The following is a 20,332-nucleotide window of genomic DNA, read 5'->3' on the forward strand; positions in this document are numbered from 1 at the left end:
ACAAATTATAGCCTGCTGGTTATGGTGCTGTGTATAGCAGCAGATCATTCAAGGTGCCCATGCTGACTCCTGTCCGCAGCCAAAAGAACCTACAATGGGCATCTGAGAGCATCAAAATGGAATGATTGAGCAATGGAAGACGGAGGCCTGGTAAAAAATAAACACTTTATTTTATTGGATATAAAAAGAAATGGAATTGTTAGCATTATTACTGGCTCCTCTCTCTTTCTCTCTTTCTCTCTCTCTCTCTCTCTCTCTCTCTCTCTCTTTCTCTCTTTCTCTCGCCCACACACACACACACACACACACACACACACACACACACACACACTCTTTCTCTCTCTCTCTCTCTCTCTCTCTCTCTCTCTCTCTCTCTCTTTTACACACACACACACACCACACTCTCTCTCTCTCTCTCTCTTCTCTCTCTCTCTCTCTGATTTTCTCAATATCCTGGTCTATGTGTTGTCTTTTATTTCATTTGGAGGATGGTGACCTTGACTTGACCCAGACTTCTATACCTGTTGAAGCAAATTACAGTATGGAAAAAAAACATTATTTCATAAAAAATGAAGGTCTAGATCAGTGACTTTTGGCCTCCCACAAACCTGCAAACATTCAACTGGAGGATATAATTCGTACTGCTCCACAGTTCACCAGTTTGGAAGAAAAAAAGGGAGGAAAAGGGAGATACTGCGGAGATGGATAAAGGCGCGCGCACGCGCGCACGCACACACACACACATACACGCGCGCGCGCACACACATGCTCGCGAGCGCATACACCTACATATATATTCACACACACGCAAACTACACACGCCAAGCGACGTGATACGCGTTTTGTTGGCGTTCGGCGTCATTCACGTGTAAAACCACACGGGCTTCATATCTACAGGTTACTGAGAAGGTTCAGGGAAGGTGTTGGCAGGAGGACAGCACACCTGCTGGAAATCGTTGGTGTTAAAGGTGGTCAAAGAGTGAGCGCTTCCTCACACAGCAGCACCTCTTTACGTCTGGATGCCATGGAGACTGACGGAGCATCATTCCCTATTCCTGAACCCCCAGCTGTGCAGTGTGCACACACCAGCGCTCAGCGGGATCAATGAAACCTTCATGGATTCCACCAATGTCTTCTCATCCTCCTTCTGACTTTTCTATGGTGATATGAGACGACGGCTAGCGGATATTTCCCCCGCATCCTGGGCATCCCGAACGGACTGAGAACTCCATCCGCAACAGGACTCAGCCTGCACAGAGGTAGGAGATGTAGTTCCCACTGGCATCCAGGTCGCTCTTACGGTCGCTTCATAATGTTCCTGCACCTGTTGTAAATCTTTGTGCGTTTGGCCATTTGTGAGATTGGAAATGCCATTGATGTGCCATGGGCGAGGCGTTTCTCCCACACTGTCCCACATAGTGCTGTATGGCGGTGAGAAGGTGGACATGCTCCCTCCTGCTCTTCATTGATCAAACCTAGTAAGCCAGACATTTAGTCTATTTTTGGGGTCAGTTTTATATTACACTTACTGTGCTGCTGTGCGTCATGGAAACCGTAGTATCTCTGTATGAAGTCCTCAGTGTATGGACTGAATCATCCTTTGCAGTCGTATTAACGATATTACAATTTATTTGGAGGATATTGGCACCTGTAGTAGGTCTATATCCTTGAAAAAACATCTGACACCAGAAGTTGGTTAATTTTCCGTTTAGGGTTTGGAGTGCGCCCGGTTAGTTTTGACCCGCGCTTTGGAAACGAGCAGGCTGTGTTGTAGGTCAGGGCTGTATCCCAAATTACGCATCCTCCTAACTGATGGTGCACTATTATGCGCGACAGGGTGTCCAGCTCACGCGGGCGCGCGTCGGGTGCAGGAATCTTTCAAGTGCATAAACTGGTAAAAGTAAACTGGTGTCCATGTGTGGTGTCCGGAAAGGTGTCGAGGCGCGTACAGTCGGTAGCTTGTGGTCCCGGCGTCCAGTTCCAGTGAAGTGAGAGAAGGAGCGCAGGAGGATCAGGAGGATCAGGAGTCCTCAGCGCGGGGAGTGTTGGACTGCAGGTGGCCCGTGAGCGCATGTGCTCTGGGAAAGAGTTTAACCCTAAACCCGGTGTGTAGCAGTAAGCACCTTTCTTCAGCCGTTTCAGAATTGAGTGAAGTATAGCTGTGGCAACAGAATGCAATTATAGTTAAGGTGCATTTATGAAATGTTTTTTCCAAACCCTAGCATTTTTATTTCTCATTTTACTAAAAAGTAAAAGGTTGGCTGGAGTACCAAGTGTTCACCCAAAATCCACTGAAATTAAACCCAAATTTAAAAACACATCTCTTGCACTGGAATTTTGCACAAAATCTGCTTTCGGTGTGTGTGTGTGTGTGTGTGTGTGTGTGTGTGTGTGTGTGTGTTTCCAGGAACACTTGCTACCATTTTCATTTTTCTCCTAAAATAATTTTTAATGATCACGTATGTTATAAAGGCTTGGGATGTGTATTTTGTAATGTGTCAGTTGTACTCATGTATGTATCAAACAGTCATCCTTTGCAAATACATAGCGGTCATCAAGTGTACCTCTCACTTCTTGGGTTGAGGGTTCGAATCCCATCGCTGTCCCATCTGTGTTCACATAATGTCTCTGTTTTCTGTTCTGAGGGGATTCTCAGGGCACTATGGTTCCCTCCCCCTGTCTAAAGACATGCTTCGTAGACTATTTTGTAGGTGTTTGTCAGTCAATATTGTTTACGTGTTTTAACTAGGTTATGGTGTTTATATAGAATGTTTAGTGGATGAAAAATGAATGAGAGATCAACCTGATAATAAAAGGCTCACACATTGTTATTAATCAGGTATGTTCTGCTGTAATCGGGCTGTGATGCATGCTCATGTCTGCTGACTTGTGCATGATGTACCACATGAGTCTTATATATATTGCTGTATATAAAATGAAAAGAGTGTTCATAGTCTTGACAGTTAACCTGAGTATTTGATTTAGGAGGAGATATTACTGTGGGTAATCATCTGTAGTGAGACAATAAATCCTTTCTAAAGCAAGCTCTTCTGCATTGATTTAAAACAGGGTACATGCTCTAAAGGTAGAAATGATTTCAGAACAGTGTCTAGTTTCTGAACAGATTTCTGTATAGCGTTTTTAATGTTGCATTTTAGCGTTACAATCCATTACACCATAAACCCTGTGCTGATATTACAATCTACACGAAAGCCCTCTTACACTCTCGCCCTGCCATATGGATTTGTCTATTATTAATTCATCTTTATTGACCTGCCGATTAAGTGCATATTAAAAAAGTTGTTTCCTTGATATAAACATTTGTCATGCACAAATTGGACTTTTTATTCCAGACATTCCCATCCCTCATGTAAATTATAGAGACACTCAGCATAACAACAGCCCCTGCAGCAATAGTTTGCCAGACATAAGTGCAACCTTTAGTCTTTGGCAGGGTTGCCACTGTCTACACTTTGTTTATATTGCACTTTCCATACATAAAAAGCAGCTCAAAGTGCTCCCTAGAAATAAAAACACATTACAAGACAGAAAATTAAATGGGCTTCAGAGATAAATACGGTGAGTGAAACGAGAAATGAGAACTAGAATTGGTGATCATTGTAGCATTGCCAAATCATGCCTCAAGGGTGCCTGGTTCGATCCTGAGCTCAAGTTTATGGCTGTGTGTAGTTTTCCAATGTCTGTGTCGGTTTCCTCTGATCCTCTCCATTTTCTCCCACTTCTCATAAACAGTAGTACCCTGTTGCCCATTTTAGTGAATTGGTGTGCAAATGTTGGCATCTCATCCAAACTTTATTCCCATCACATGTGTTGTGTTCCAAGAACAGACTCCAGATATCCTGATCAGAACAGATGCTATAATCCTGATCAACATACAGTAGGTAATGAAGCTTCCTAAATAATTATAAACAAACTACAACAATAAAAGTAAAACAAATGTCCCTACAATTTTAAAATACCTACCAAACTGATAGTGTGGGAATTAACACGTGCTTCATCTCCTTCAATCTGTCCAGCTGTTTCGAGTGCCGTAACTCAGCACAGCCAAGACTTATAGGCACGGGCATTCTGGAAGTTTATTTCCAAAGTTTGTTGTTTTCTTTACTTAAATGTAAATGCAACTAATGAATAGATAATTTAAATGATTTTTCGGACTTAAATGTTGCAGAGGAAGTCATGAGGTGCAACAGAAAGGCATTTATTCTGTTGTCAGAAGACCATGAGTTGAAAAAAATCTCTTAATTTGTACCTACTCCCAGTGGTCCTAAATAGTGCTCTCATGTCACGGGTCATTGCAAATTCAGCCTGACCATTGGATTGAGTAATAACAGTGATCCAAATGCTTGGTTTTTAAAACCTATATGCCCTTGATGGCTGCCACGGCACACTCGGAGGAAGACCGTAAGGTTTGAGGCTTTCGATTTCCTACGTAATGGCCTTTTAATGCTTCTCTATTCCAGTTAAATGCAAATGAAGATCTATATTTAGGTGCAAGTACAGTGTAGGTGGGTTTGATATGCATTGCTGTATTATTATTTTAAGTTAGGCTGACTAAGGAATGCCAAGGTTATAGACACACATTAGTAGAAATGCAAATGCTGAGGGGTGGTCCATGTGTCCCTGGAGTGCCACTGACATTTCTGACAACCCTACAGCAAATCTGGGACAAATCATGCCGCATCTTAGAGTATCTTTCTGTTTCTCTTTCTTTCTTTCTCTCTCTCTCACTTTCTCTCTCTCTTTCCTTCTTCCTCACTCTCTCTCTAGCTTCCACACATTCTCTATCATTCTTTTTCCTTTCATACGATTCAAGTCAATGTTTTCATTACATTTTCATTATTATCATTTCTCTTCATGAGTACGCTTTTGTCCTCATGAACTTTCTTATTTAATATTCATCTCCAACCGCTTTATAAGCTTGTCACTGTCAGCTTTCGCATCGACTAAATCGGAATCCAATGTACTTGTCAGCATGAGGATTGCAATTAACCTTGTCGAGGAGCAAGCCTCTTTTTTGAGGATCATTATCAGGAGAAGCACATGTATGCCTTTTCAGAGCTCATTTAATGACATGCCAGCAGCTGTGGCCAGTAGATGCGGTGCCTGTGACCCAAATGCCACCAATGGCTCTGTTACTAATCCTGGAGCAGAGCCAAGAGCAGATGTGCAGACCCAAAGAGAGTCATTCAAAGAAAAATATAAGCTTCGAATCTGCACCAGCTCACTTCTAATATCTCTGTTGATAGTTGAAAGTTTCTTTAGCTTCGGTTCATTGAGAGGCACTTGAGGTTTAAGCTACAAATATTGGCATGTCAAATTATCATACCATGAAATTATCCAGACTGCTCCATCTTGAGTTCAGATGGCACCTTTGCATCACCCTAGACAGGGGGCCAGTCATGGTTCTTGAAGCACAAAAATAGTAATGGATTCAGGCTGTGAAAATCAGCAGTGCCTTTCTCCAGTAAGAATCTTTAACAGATGGAAAGGTGTGTGGTATAAGATGAGAAGTGCGGGTTTTCTGGGGTTGTATTGTACAGTCTGTATGAGATTTTTAACAGTTCCAGCATCTGAGATGAACACCTGAGATAGATCTTACAATGGTAGATGCATTGTGATGGTATTTTCAAGATTGCGGGTTTAATGTGTAGTTTAATATAAGGATGGATGGATGGATTGATGGATGGATGGATGGATGGATGGATGGATGGATGGATGGATGGATGGATGGATGGATGGATGAATGGATGGATGGATGGATGGATGGATGGATGGATGGGTGGATAAATAAATCATGTATGTCATAACACAAAGGAAGACATTAAGTAATAGACCACTTTTCAGGTAAACTCTCTGTCTGGCAGGTTCTTCAAGTTGTTTAAAAAAACATATCCTTGTTAAACTGCAGGACAAGGCAAGACTAATGTAGTTTTAAAGGCAAAGGGTAGTCATGCCAAATATTGATTTGACTTAATTACTGTCTACTGCTCTATATGTTGTCTATATGTTGTGATTTATTTGAAATATATTTAACACACAGTTTTTATTTATATGTGAATACTTTTGCCTAATTCTGTACATACCTACAAATAGCAATCAGGGTTGTATTTTTTTGGGAAAAAAATGCATGTAAATAGATTTTGATTTGGACAGTTTCCTTTTTTGAAAAAACTCTACAACACAGAGTTACATCTGTAAACAACTGCTTATTTCCTTGGTGGTAACTTAAACTGTTCCCAGCAAACAGCTCAGTGAATATGAATTAGACATTATTATGCATGGAACATTATGTGATTAATGGAATCAATGAGATGTATACACTCTGTTCTCCACCATGCAAGATAGGAACATCCAAATCAATGGGTCATGCAAAGTAGAACAAAATAACCATCTGGTCCTCTATCCATGTCTGGCGTAGTAAAATTCAACTACGTGTGAAATTCAAGCTGTAGGGTTGTGAAGAGTGAAGAGAGTCCAAATGTGGGTATACCGTAAAAGTACCCTTTTCATTGACAACTGGCTGTTTGTGTCTACATTTCCATTTCTGGAAACTCTGTGTTAAAGCTCAGGTCTGTTTTAGAATATTGACTGTGAGGTACCAGTAATAAAATAAAGATGTTATGTCTCGATTTCTTTTCTGGGCATTTTGTATACAAAATATGATGCATTGATTTATTGTAACTGTTTCATCTGAACATTCTCTAGCTAGCAAACATACATTTTTATTAGTTACAGTATGTCTTCTTGGCTGACAAGTTCTGATTTTGTCGTTCACAGTAAAAGTCAATGTTGTGCATTTTGAGATGCTATTAAAAAGTAATTATTTCCACTAAACTCTCTCATAGCAGTTCCTTTCCCAGGAAATCAGAAATCTACACCAGAAATCAGCAGTTTCTGAAATGCTCAAATCCAACTCCAACAACCTTGTTCTGGTCAAAGTCACCAAAATCACAGTTTATTGCTTTTCTAATGTTTAATATGCCCATAACCGATGAGACTGCTTGATGTTACACATAACATTTTCTTTTCATTGATAAATCTTCTCACTTCTGTTTAAAATCTAAATACAGACCCTGATATGTGAAGCACTAAAAGAATAGAGTCTGGAACTGAATACAAGTACAGCATTAGCATGTCTCTCAGGTGCTAGCACATAAGTGTCAGAGAAGCTCTTTCAGAGAAGACAGAAAGAATTCAAAGGAGGAATCCCTCAAGTTTATCCCTCACTCTACTACCAATATCTCAAAATCCCTCTGTCAGAACTATTGACATTTGAGGCTGGAGTTTAGAGCAGCTCAATGAAAAGCTTTCCCACTGTGGTCATTATGAAAGTACTAGAAAGTGACCATGAAAGTGTTTATTATTTATGTCTTTTAGTTTTGGCCAGTGTGTGTGTGTGTGTGTGTGTGCGTGTGTGAGATAACAATATCTTTTGTCACACATGATTTAAGCATTAACTTGGCAGTCTCTTTAATCTTCTATGAGATGTCCAACTACCAGCCAGGCAGATGGCTGTATTAAGAACAGCTATAGATTTGTGCTGTGGTGTAAGATTGGTATGAGTGAGGCACTGGACTGAAGTCTCTACAGGATCATGCATGAATGAATTCTTGTTAAAAAATTTCAAGGAGAGAGATCTTGTGAAAAGGACATATATAAATATATATATGGATATAGTTACATTATTATATAGTTATAGTTACACTTTAAACTAAATAATCGAAGGATTTAGACAAAAATGTCAATTCTGAATATTCAAATTCCATATTCATATTGATATTTATATTGAAATATGCAAAATTTATATTGAAATGCAATATAAAATATAACATTACATTTTCTATGTTCAATATAAATTGCCCAAGCGATAGGTAAGAAACTTTCCGGATAAAGTTTTATTGCATGTATACACAGAAAAAGTATTGAAACTGTTGAACAGTTCTAAATCAAAATGAGTATATGTTTTAGGCTCAAGGGTGTGCTCTTAATCATTTGACTGGTTTGTGGCCAGCTAGAGACCTATGTCCTCTGGTTATAGAGATTAAGAAGATTAATTAAGAGACTAAGCAGCTTTTACTTTTGTTCTGAGTTCCTGGACCTTGGGGAAACTGCTGCACATATACCTCTACTGGTGTATTTTTAAAAAAGCCTGGACTGAAAGATGTGATTTGTACAAAGGGGGAGAAAAATCTGACAATGCATTTACACATTCACACATTCAACACCCTTTCTCTTCCTCTAGCCTTCATTTCTGAGAATCGAATAAAACATTTACAGCATCCATGAGAGTTGTTGTGGTTCATTTGAAGGCAGTAAGTGCCATCTTTTGATTGCAGGCAGGAGCCAAAAAACAAATATTAATATCTCAACAACAAAAACGATTAGGGTTTTAAATAAAGCTCCAAGAACCAATTCTTCCTCTATTAGTAGTGGTGTTGTGCTTGGAATGTTTTAAGTGTTGCACCATGGCTGTGTTACTCTGTGTGGTATGTCACTGCTTTGTGTGTAGGTGTGTGTGAGGTTGGCATTTATTTCTTCATCATCTCTTTCATAATGATATGTGTATGTGTGTGTGTGTGTGTGTGTGTGTGTGTGTGTGTTTCAGGGTGAAGATGCCTTTTCACCATGTGAGAGCAGGGCTGCTGTACACAGACAACTTCCTGGCTCACTCGCTCTCTGAGATCAGCGAGGAACAGTTATCCCATATCTCGACCGAAGAGCTTGATGGTGAGTGTGTGTGTGTATGTGTGTGTATGTGTGTACTGTCTGTCTGCATAGACAACTCTAGCCTTTAATATTCTACACAGTAGTGTAGAATATTCTACAGTATATACAGTATATAATCAGTTTTAACAAAATTACCATGGTTTTATTTTATCTTGCTGAGCTGCAAAACTAGTCAAACACCTCATCTTTCTGAATGCCATATACTCTTTGATACTATTATATCAAATATCTCACAGAGAGAGAGAGATTTGATTTCTCCAAACGCTATCCTGCTGAATGCAACCCGCTGAGCTACGCTAAAAGCTATACACTTACTTTTCTTGTTAACACCGAGCATGTCTTTGATTTTGGAATTCAGTTGTGTTACATGATTACATTCTGGCCAAATACTTCTTTCAATGCAATGAGAACGAATATGTTCTCAATGTTTAATTTTATCCTTAGAATCTTATTTGCATTAACTAACTTTACTCAGCGATGTTTTTCCCAGCACTGACTACTATTCTGTCTGTCTGTCTGTCTGTCTAGTGCTAGGTCCAAATGGATAATGGGTAAATAAATTAATAATGCAGCGACAAATATACCTTTCCATTTTCAAGGAGATAATGATAGTCAAATAATGTTTATTATCCTAGAACAACCCTTTTTAAAGCAGCAAGATAAGTGCAAGGCCACTGCAGCCTGGTGTGTGTACTGCGTATATTATCTCCAGCTTTGACACTACAGTATATACATATCACACCTTACCTGATCCTCAGATTATCCTCACACATTTCAAGCAAAATCCAGTCTTCAGGACCCTAAGACGAAATCTCTACGTCAAGCAAATCTATGTTTTGAAGGGCATGATTGTATCACCTGATTAGGGAGACACGTAGAAAGCTGGAGGAGTTAAAGGAAAGATGGGATCGCCTCGTAGGCCACGTTAATAATTAGTATCTGAGATTCCCGTGGGGTTTGCCGGGAGCAGAAAGGGCTTTTATAATCACACAGCATTGCCACTCCACTTCAATCATGTCAATGTTTTTTAATGGGCATTTTAAAAAAAAATGAGGAGAGGTAGTGGAAAGATTGATGGTGCTCAAATTGTTAGTGTGTGTTGCCCTGTAGAGTATCTGCCCACAAAGCATAGTTAGTAATTATTCGCTGGAAGTCAGATGGCATAGAGTCCCACAGCGAGTTCATAAAAACTAAAACTTTTTTTATAATCAAGCTTGCTTACTTCCTGACAGTGTCAGACATTTTAATAGACATTAGCAAGCTAATTTTACTACATGATTACACAAAACAATACTATAGAAAGCAATAGTTAATGAACGCAGTTCTGCTTTTAGTCATGCTATAGTTTAGCTATCCAGTAAGCTAAGTTACAAAGTAAAATGAGTTATCCTAAATGAGTTGATGAAAATTGCAAACGGTTCGATTTTACACGGAAGATTTACCTTATATCAGCTACAATACAAAACAAATCTACCAGTTTTAACTTCACAAATAAAAAGAAACTGTGACATTAGCTAGATTGGTATGCTCAGTGGAATGGTATCATATTTTGGATATGATAGCCTTGCAGCCATCTCACTGAGCTGCCAAATAATTATATAGCATAAATAAATTATACCCAATTTTGCTAAGTACTATCTCCTTTGTGTGTGTGTATGTGTGTGTGTGTTTGCGTCTAATACAATTTATTCTAATACTGGCCAACAATAAAAGAGATAAATATACAGCAAATTAAAAAAAGTTTACAGTGATATTAAATACTGAACCTAGAGTAAAAGAGCAAACAAACAGATCAAGCGAATCAGATTATGTCACTTGTTTGTGTGTATGGAGTCCAATACCTACACTAATGAGATTAGTTTGGGAGAAAATGTTCTTTATGTTTGTCCCTGTGCAGAGATTCGGGAGGCGTTCCAGGTACTGGACAGGGATGGGAATGGCTTCATCTCAAAACAGGAGCTGGGCGTGGCCATGCGCTCTCTGGGCTACATGCCCAGCGAGGTGGAGCTAGCCATCATTATGCAACGTCTGGATATGGATGGTGAGTTTCTCCCTTGTGCTCTCTTGTGATCCTTTTCAGACTCTGTCTGTCTCTCTGCCTTTGATTCTCTGAACTCTCCCACTCTGTAATCGTTCCTCTGTAGCTCACAGTATCCTTTATAAGAACTAATATTGTGACCAGTCTTATTTGTGATAAGTGAGCTGCTTATGGAGCGATACTTCTCATTTTTGCAATGCAATTAAAGGCAGTGTAACTTGGAAGTCTCCAGAATCTTTTTTATTTTTAAAAAATAAAGTTGAAATCGATGTAAAATAATGTAACGGACAGCAGTCACTGTTACCACCTGTAAGCTGTTTGTATTTTTTATTTGATGTTGTGCAATGTCCTCCAAACAAGTTTGTACATTACATTATAAAATATTTAAATAGATGTGTCCTCTCATAAGCCTTGCATTTTTTTACTTAAAAGTTTCAATTTATTTCAGTTAAATGATTGAGGAAAAATATACCATGTCATCTTCATGAAAAACTAAAAGGTCCTCTGTCTTGGAGACTTTAGATTTTTAGAAAAGGAGATTTTAAAACCTCTTTACCTCTGACTGTTACAAAGTGTTGACACTGGAGACTCCTTCCAAAAATGTTAGAGAGCACTTTATAATTTATTATGCACTTGTCTTAATAACAACCCGTTTTCTTTATATATATTAGCTTATTGTTACATTTGCCAGAAAAGTCCAATATAATGGCGTATCAGAACGAGTGCATTATTATGAACTGAGGATTTGCTTTGCTGCTGGAACAATTGTCAGCTGCTGTTATAGAAAATAAAACAAAACTAAATGACCAAACGAAAGGAGAATTCACTGTCACTGTGGTATAAATAAATATAGATTCTACCTTTCTGGATCTCACTTCTGCTTTTGGCGAGATCTGTCCTGCAATGACAAATAGGATCTGACAGGCAGTGAGTGCATGTCGCCGTAACCTGCTGATTGTACTCCGCAGATATAATGCAAATTTGTTCACACATAGTGGGACTTCAAATCAATACCACGCAATGAACTTCACACCCAGGATTGATCTTTGTAAAATGCAATTTAACTGTTATTGTCTTATTAATTGTAATTTTAATCGAAATATTCTTGTTACAATAGTGTTTCTTTACTGGTCAATGACTCCACAATGGTCAAAACCTTTCATTTAAAGATATACAAATGAGTGGGGTTTTTTTTGTTGTTTGTTTTTATGTAAAAATAACTCCTCATCTGTATACATAACAACATGCCTTTTGCCACTGTAGTGAAACAGGAAGTAAAGTGACAATGTAAATTATTCATGTTATTCAATACTTGGCTCACTTTCACACATTATGTAGTCCAGATTCATCTAAAGTACACCATCAAAGCACTGTTTTCGTTTGGGCTACAGGTCAGTTTTCGGAACCACCCCAGGTTTAAATGTCACTTTCCAAAATCCAAGCAGAATAATATATTTTTTAAAATACACGTCTATAGTGTGTACAGGCTATGACTCAATCTTAAGGGCAGATCAATGTTGCCATGAATAGAGGACCTGCATAGATTTGTCTCATCAGTCATAAAGACAGGTGATCAATCCTGACAGCAGAATTGGACAGTGGGGACAAATGCACAGTCCAAGTTGCTTAGAGCACAGCACATTAAACATGCTGAAGGTAAAAAAGATATGTTCATTTTGTTAATTTTGTATCCATTGTTATTTGCTAAGCCTGAGAATCGCGTCATGATTCAATGATTACAATCAAAGGAAAGCTGTTAAATTTGTGGAACCCTATTTACATCCCTATTTATGATCAAATAAAACCATCATTTGTACAACAACTATATTGACATGATGTCTTTATATTAATGCAGTTTATTTATATTGAGTAATATTATTTTATATTAGATATTTACCACATGATGCTAAAAACGTTCAGAGAGCTGGTAAAAGGGCTTTCTTTACATGCAACTCTGGTTTGTGCCCATGCTGTATCTTAAATGGTTTTTGTGTGTCACTCACCACCTTCGACTTATGCATGGCATGTTTTAGTTCTGCTCTTCTGGGAATCTTAGTGAAATCCAAACATTCAATTAGCAGAAATCTGACACATATTTTGATCTCTGCCCCTAATTTGCATGTGACATCTATATAATTATTATTTCTCAATCATCCATATCATGGGCATGTGTGCTTCATGAGCTTACACATACAATTTGGCCTTTAACTTAAGGCGTTGGTGTATATAAATATGAATAATTTGCCTCAATTATCAGAATTCTTAAGACTTTCATTTTTATTTCAACACCTGAACTGACTTTTTAGCAGCCTGGAATGTTTTGTCAAGCCTGAATTTCAAACCAACAAACAAACTCAGACTTTCAGCTCTGAGTTTGTGAGATGTACAGTAGCCAGTATTTCTCATTTCTAGTTTTCCCAACCTCATTCCATTTTGCATCTCTTATAAACTTTCTTTTGGCTTCTCCCGATAGGGGTCGTCACAGCGGACCATCCGCATGTTTGATTTGGCACATGTTTTTACGCTGGATGCCCTTCCTAACGCAACCCTCCCCATTTATCTGGGCTTGGGACCGGCACTAAGGCTTGTGCAACCCTAATGGCTGGGGTTGGTTCCCTGACCGGGGATCGAACCCGGGCCGCAGCGGTGAGAGCGCCACATCCTAACTACTAGACCACCAGGGAACCCCCATTTTGCATAAAAAAAAATACAAAAATGACTAACTTACAACCTTTACATCATTGTGTAATAGGTTCTTACCTCTTTCAAAAATCTTTGAGGTTTACTTGAAAGCAAACTAATAACACCTTTGGGTTTACATGTTTGTTTTGCACTCAACCGTGATTGCTGCCCCAAGGAGAAAAACATACTAGGATTTAATTTAACACTACATATACAAAAGCACTATAAATATCCACTGTTTCTTTAAATATTGCTGCAGCTTCCAAAGGCAAAAGAAAACACTGGAGGTTACACTGGGATTGTGAGGATTGTAGACCTAGTATAGCTGTCAGATTGGGATTTTAGAAACCCATTTATTCTATAAGGTGGAATCATCCTGAAAGACTCTTCCAGCCTCCAAAAGTACAAGACTCCGAAGACTAAAAGTTGCCTGGGCTGGAACCACCAGGTTTAATGAGGTCATGTGGGATACTTGGTATTAATAGCAAAATGAAGCTTGCCTTTGGGTTATGTGGTATTTTACAGCAGTTAGTTATGCACTGTATAAGCAGGGGCAAATAACTGTCTAACATTAGCGATTAATATTACGTTATGAATGTTGCAGCATGCAGATTGCATCATTAGTGGGAAAGAAGACACAGCATTCAGAAATGTTTTTCTTGCTGCAGGTGACGGACAGGTGGATTTTGACGAGTTTGTGACGATACTGGGACCTAAGCTCCTCTCGTCTGACAGCAGAGAAGGCTTCCTCGGCAGCACTATAGACAGCATCTTCTGGCAGGTGTGGAAAATAACCTTTTTTCTACTTTTTACTAGTCTTTTTTGCTTTATTTGAACTTTTGTGGCTTCTGTATCTGCCAGTCCCAATGAACCAGATGTGATCACTGTGCTATACTTTCTTTAAGTATAATGTAGTAATATGTGCAGTAATGGTTTAGTTTGAAAACATTACTGCAACAGCTCTAACACTGCAACAAAATCACACAATTGTCAAGTGGCAAGTCAGTATTAGTGAAGAAGGCATGGCATCTATGTCTGTTAGTGTGACCAATACCACTGTTATTTCCAGTGGATAAGGTGTGGTCTACATGTCTGTTAGTTTTAGAGAGGGAGGTGTGGTCTCTGTGCCTGTCAGTGGAAGAGTCAGAGAAATGGCCCCTGTGCCTGTAGAACCCACTGAAAAAGCTGTCTTTGTTTGTCCTAACTGCATCTTACTTGCATAAGATTGTCGTGTCCTGTTTTCAGATGTTCACTGACTTAAGTTTAGTAGATGATATAGATTTTTCCTAAAAGAAAGTATTCCTTATTCAGAGGTTGCTCAGAGATGTTCTATATGGGTTCTTAAAATAATCTGGCTAAGGAAGTGCCCATGATGGAGTTAATCGGTAAATACCGCTGCCTTTAAACACAAAGCAGTTGCCTTTAAGTGCTCAACTGAGTACATGCCTCTGTTTATGGCCAAAAATATGTGAATTAGGGCTGTAACGATTCTTTGAGTAACTTGCTTTGTTTAGTCCATTTAACTAAACACGGAGCACAGTGTTTCCCACGGATCACTATTACTGACTCACCACCTGCTAAACTCTGTGCTGTGGACAGGGAACACAGAAGATGCTGCAGAATGAAAAATAGAGGAATGGGGAGAAAACATTGAGGGGCGCAAAGAAGATTCAGGCCAAAGAAAATGGCAGAAAGTTTTAAAAGTGTGGAATCATTTCAAAACATAAAGAAAACACTGAGACAGAGACAAGAAAACCACATTGTGGTACTGTGCGATATTTTATAAATAAATACAATAATTACATAATACATAAATAAATATGAGTTTCATTAAACGAATAGTTTACCATAACCTACTCTACGCAGCCACTGCGGAGGGACTCTTTGAACGCTCTGTATTTGTATTTTGATGTAATATGGCAATTAAATGCATTAATGGGTTTAGTTTTCACAAATATTCTTGTAAGCAATTTCAGCTATAAAAATGTTAATAATTTTTAAAAAGAAAAGCAAATTACTTGTTTATTTTAAGAAAAAGTATTTTTTCTCTGTGTTGTTTAGTATTGCTCATTAATTAAAGAAAAAGTACTTATCCGAATAATCGATGAAATAATCGAATAGAATACTTAATTACTAAAATAAATGAAAGCAGCAGCCCTAATTTGAGTGAAACTACACAGGTACATCTGAGGTCTGAAAACATATGTGTCCAGTTTTACTGATAACTCCTCACTACTCCTGCATAACTCATCTGTGAATACAGCACTGTGTTTAATGCCTTTTATGTGAAAACATGTTTACATTCTGGGCACGTGGAATAGACTACTTGGGAAGAAAAGCCTGTTTCCATGGATTATAGCTCCTTTAACTCCCCCTACACCCCCAACCCCCCTAGGTCCCCCAGCCAGTCCCCTGCATCCAAAGTCAATGATGACCAGCCAAAATGATTCATTCCTCAAATCCAGGCTTCAAACTATAGACAGAGTGCATGACTACAAAGGAAAGCTCCTCTAGAAAGACATATAGCCACTGTTTCCTTTCCAAGAGCTCCTCTGAGGGAATACCGAAGGTGTTACAGAATGCATATTAATTGAATGGTGCACAGTTCAATGATTTAATTTGAATCTGGATTTGGATGTCAGGATAGTGTGGGGATTTTTAAAATGTATTTAACCATCATTCATTAGCATACGTAAGTGCAAAATCAATAAATGTATAAATCAATAATGGCAGAATAAAAAAACAGTAAAATATTCTGTTTTCAAACACAGCCATATGAGTCGCTCGACACATATGTCTGTTTGTGTAACAACAAGGTCACAGACACTGCATGTCTCCGGAGTGATTTAAACGCTCACCTCAGCACACACCCAGTGGGACACAATGACTCATGAATGAAAGTATAATTCAGGTAATATCTTCACACCTGCTGAGCTGCATAACAATCACCCAGCATCCTTGATGCACACAAACAATCCCTCTTATTGCAACTGAAGTTCCCATATGGGTTTAATAACACTACAGCGACAAGCAATATTGCAGTTATGAAAAAAAAATCACAATCATTCATTCATTCAATTTAAGGTTCATCAGTTTTTTTACTGGATGCATTTTAATTTTAGATAGAATATTAATTGATGTATAAACAATTTTTTAAATAATTGATAATGATATCGTCGCCATTGTCATCATCATTATCATCCATCATGGATAGTCGTTGTCTGCAGCTATAAGAGCACTTTTTCAATTTAAATCTCCTAGTTTGTGTGCTAAATGCACAAAAAAACCTTTGCAAATAAATAAAAATAGTTACTTTCACTTGGATTGTTACCTGTGGCAATTGATGCACTTTAAAAGATTTGTATGTGTGTGTATCAAGTCAAGTCAACCTTATTTCTATTGCGCTTTTCACAACGTGTGTGTGTGCGCAAGCATGTGTGTAAGTTTTGCTATTCTCTCAGGTGCTGCACTCAGACAAAGTCGAACAAGGTCAGAAATGCAATGTATCTGATTTAGATTTTTCTGATGCAATATCTGAATTCTTGTGGGCTTCCCACCAAATTAATTACATTACAAATTGTTTTCTGTCATGCTTTGAAAACGGAAAAGCTCTTTGACATTGAGAGAGCATCCCTAGACACAAATAGCGTACCCAATTTTGTCAGTGGAAAATAGATTACAGCCCAATTCTCAGGGCTGTGTGTTCTGAGTCTCATTGATAAATACAGTATAACCTTTATGCTTCAATTTGCTTCTATTCTTTATTTTTAGAAGGTTTTTTTAGTAAACAAATTTTATTGACAACAGTTTTGTCATTAAACATTTATATGAGTTTTCCATTATGTGGTTTGTCCTCCTTTTTGCTTTAATGACAATATAAACTCGATCTGGCACTGACTCCACATGTTTATGCAAAATCGTTGATCTATTTTCGAATAAAAAAAATCTATCAAATGCATGTTTCACTAAGAGAGATTAGGAAAATATTACATTTTCATAATATTGCATGATTACTTTCTTTGTTTTAAATACATGTTACTTTGGCCAATTTCCAATTTTACCTGAAGATTTTTCATAACTGGATACAAGCATGCAGCAGTATAAGGTTTGCCAGTGTGATTTATCACATGGAACAATTTCTTCTCTGCTTGAGGTTTGTATGTAACATTTACAGGTTACAAGATGTTATGTTGGCACCAAGCTGGTTGTGAATCGATTTATAAGGGCTGGAGTAGTCTAGTTTGCCATGTCGCATTCATCATATATGCATACATAGAGAGAGAGAGAGAGAGAGAGAGAGAGAGAGAAGACAAAAAAAGGTGTAAAAGCTAATGTGTGCATTATGTGTAAAAGCCCATGCTCTCATTTATATGCTCAGTCAGGTCTAATGTTTAAATGTGTGTGCTTTAAAGATATGTTTTATCCTGAAATTTCACAGCACCACTGGAACATAAAAGACAAGACTCTCATTAGTGGGACTGTTTTAAAAAAAAAAAAAGAGAGAGAGGAGAATTTTAACATCCAACAAGCTAATTTGAGAGAAAACCAGAAAGGAATGAAAGTGCAACCATTGTGGGGTTTTTTGTTTTCAAGCACATGGACCACTACACAAGCTTTTGTGCTGTTAGACTGTAAATTAGCTAGCAGCAGCATTTTTATGGCTTCTCACACAGCATTCATTTGCCTTCGCTTCTATCTGAGTGTTATCAGACATTCATGCTAGCATTTTATCAAGAATTTTATCCAGCTATGGAAGCTTATCTAGCTTAGTTAATTAGTTTAGGTAGCTGGCTAGCATTATTTACTGCAGCTTATTGGCTTAGATGCTTAGATTCTAGCTTATTATAAACATTTTTGAAGAAATAATCGAATGAGACAATATTTTCGACCCATTTTAAAACATAAGCAAGTGTAAAAGAAAGTACTGATATTTTGTTCCTGGTAATAATCTGAAGTTGCTTCTCTGTTAGTTTTCTTTACTCAAAGAATATAGCTGATTAGATGTTGTTCTAACGCCGAGAATGTTGAAGTGTTGGGAAATGTAGAGAACCCTTATGATTTTTTATCAAATTAAAACTAGCACAGTCATTGCATGTGTGTTTAGAATATTGGGATCTGCATGCAGAGTTTGGTTTGACAGCCTCAAAAGCTACTTCGCTAATTGCATTCTCCTCATATATCTTGCACAAAACGAAAAGCAAGACAGGTCTGGGTGAGTCAGCTGAGCGTGTTTTATTTTCACATCCTTCATTAACATAAAACCCTTCAGCTGAGATGTGATGAATCACAGTATGACAGAGTCCGGTTGTGTTTATAGCTCATAGCTGACTATTTTTGATCTGAGCAATGAAGTATAATTTTAAGGAAAGGACAGTTTAAAACTAAGACTGCTATATTAAAGTTTTAAAAGCATATTGTAGCATTCACTGATGCTTTCCAATGCAATGAGGAAATCACTTATGTAATTAATTTTAGTTCTTTACTTCATCTTTGCTTAATCTTGAGTTTGGCCTGATATGGAGGGGATTTTTCTCAATCATTATATGTGCGAAGTTCTATGCGAATCAAACTGACTTTGAATAATATCAAGCAATAATTTAGCTTGGGTTCCACTGTATGTATATATATATATATATATATATATATATATATATATATATATATATATATATATATATAATTTTAGCTGTACCATGTTCATATTGGTCCCATATTAGACAAAGTGCAAAGAAGTGCAGCCTTTGGTTGTTTTTGTTTTTTTAACTAGAAATGTTACAATATTTGTGTTATGTTGGCAGGGTGTAATCTAAAATTTGTCTAGTTCATGACCAAATATTACATGGGGTACAGTGAAAAAACAGGTGAGAATCTTCTTGTATTTATTACCTTTATACAATCAAATATAGCCGAATGCATTTTTGTAATACCATGATGCTTAATACAGATTTGCTATCTGGAACCGAAGGTCATGAGTTTAATTCCCAGCCACACCAAGCTGCCACTCCTGGGTCCCTGAGCAAGGCCCTTAGCTAAGATAATTGTTAAGGGCATCTGCCAAATGCCATCAATGTAAATGTCTGTATGCTATAATATTGAATTGTCTTGAATGTCTGTATGCTATATTGTAAAGATTTCCCTTTACTAGAACTAAGGGGCACAAGCATGTTTCAGCATGACAATGAAGAAATAGCGAGGAATGGCATGGAGTAATTTAAATACTCTGCACTGAGCCTTGACTTCAACACCACTGAACACCTTTGAGCTGTAATATTGACTGCACCTCAGACTTCCTCGCTCACCAGTCAGTGTCTGATCTCACTAAAGATCCTGTGGCTGAAAGCATTCTCAGATGATTAGATACTGTTTTAACAGCAAGTAGGATTAAATGAGAAATGGGATGTTCAACATATATCATATTTTTGGCTCTATAGAGTCTTTTGAGGCAGCCGAAATGCAGAAACAGTGTGACATGACACACTGTAAAGTGGAGTTCCACTGTTGACTTATTTTCTTATTACATGCCCTTTCATGCTATTCCTTATGTAATACACCAAGAATATTGAAAGAAGTTGGTATTTCATAGTTGGTATGAGTTGGCAATGGAGAAAGTGAGCTTTTGAGAATTTTGGTTCCTTAATCTGGAGTCATTGTCAAAAAAAAGGGGTGAGAACGCCAGGTCAAAAGTTCAGGATTGAGTTATCTCTAGAGCAGGGGTCAACAACCTTTTTGAAACTGGGAGCTACTTCTTGGGTACCGATTAATGTGAAGGGCTACCAGTTTGATACACACAGTTTTCAGTTTGATCTGAAATACCAAATTTGCTCAATTTACCTTTTATATGTTATTATTAATAATTAATGATAT

The 20,332-nt window shown here is 37.9% G+C and overlaps 1 protein-coding gene across 2 annotated transcripts in view; it reads left to right on the plus strand.

Annotated features, from left to right (window-relative positions):
- Positions 1 to 434: 434 nt before the first annotated feature.
- Positions 435 to 20,332, plus strand: part of caln2 (calneuron 2) — a 32,034-nt gene continuing 12,136 nt past the window's right edge. The window contains exons 1-4 of one of the 2 annotated variants that reach the window (XM_046867114.1): positions 435 to 2,105; positions 8,627 to 8,748; positions 10,646 to 10,789; positions 14,137 to 14,249. In XM_046867114.1, coding sequence (XP_046723070.1) covers positions 8,634 to 8,748; positions 10,646 to 10,789; positions 14,137 to 14,249 — 372 coding nt within the window. In that variant the 5' untranslated portion in view covers positions 435 to 2,105; positions 8,627 to 8,633. The remainder of the gene's footprint in view (positions 2,106 to 8,626; positions 8,749 to 10,645; positions 10,790 to 14,136; positions 14,250 to 20,332) is intronic. The other variant, XM_046867113.1, reaches the window with a different exon arrangement.

This window comes from Silurus meridionalis, chromosome 15, assembly GCF_014805685.1.
Source record: "Silurus meridionalis isolate SWU-2019-XX chromosome 15, ASM1480568v1, whole genome shotgun sequence".
Taxonomy (NCBI): domain Eukaryota; kingdom Metazoa; phylum Chordata; class Actinopteri; order Siluriformes; family Siluridae; genus Silurus; species Silurus meridionalis.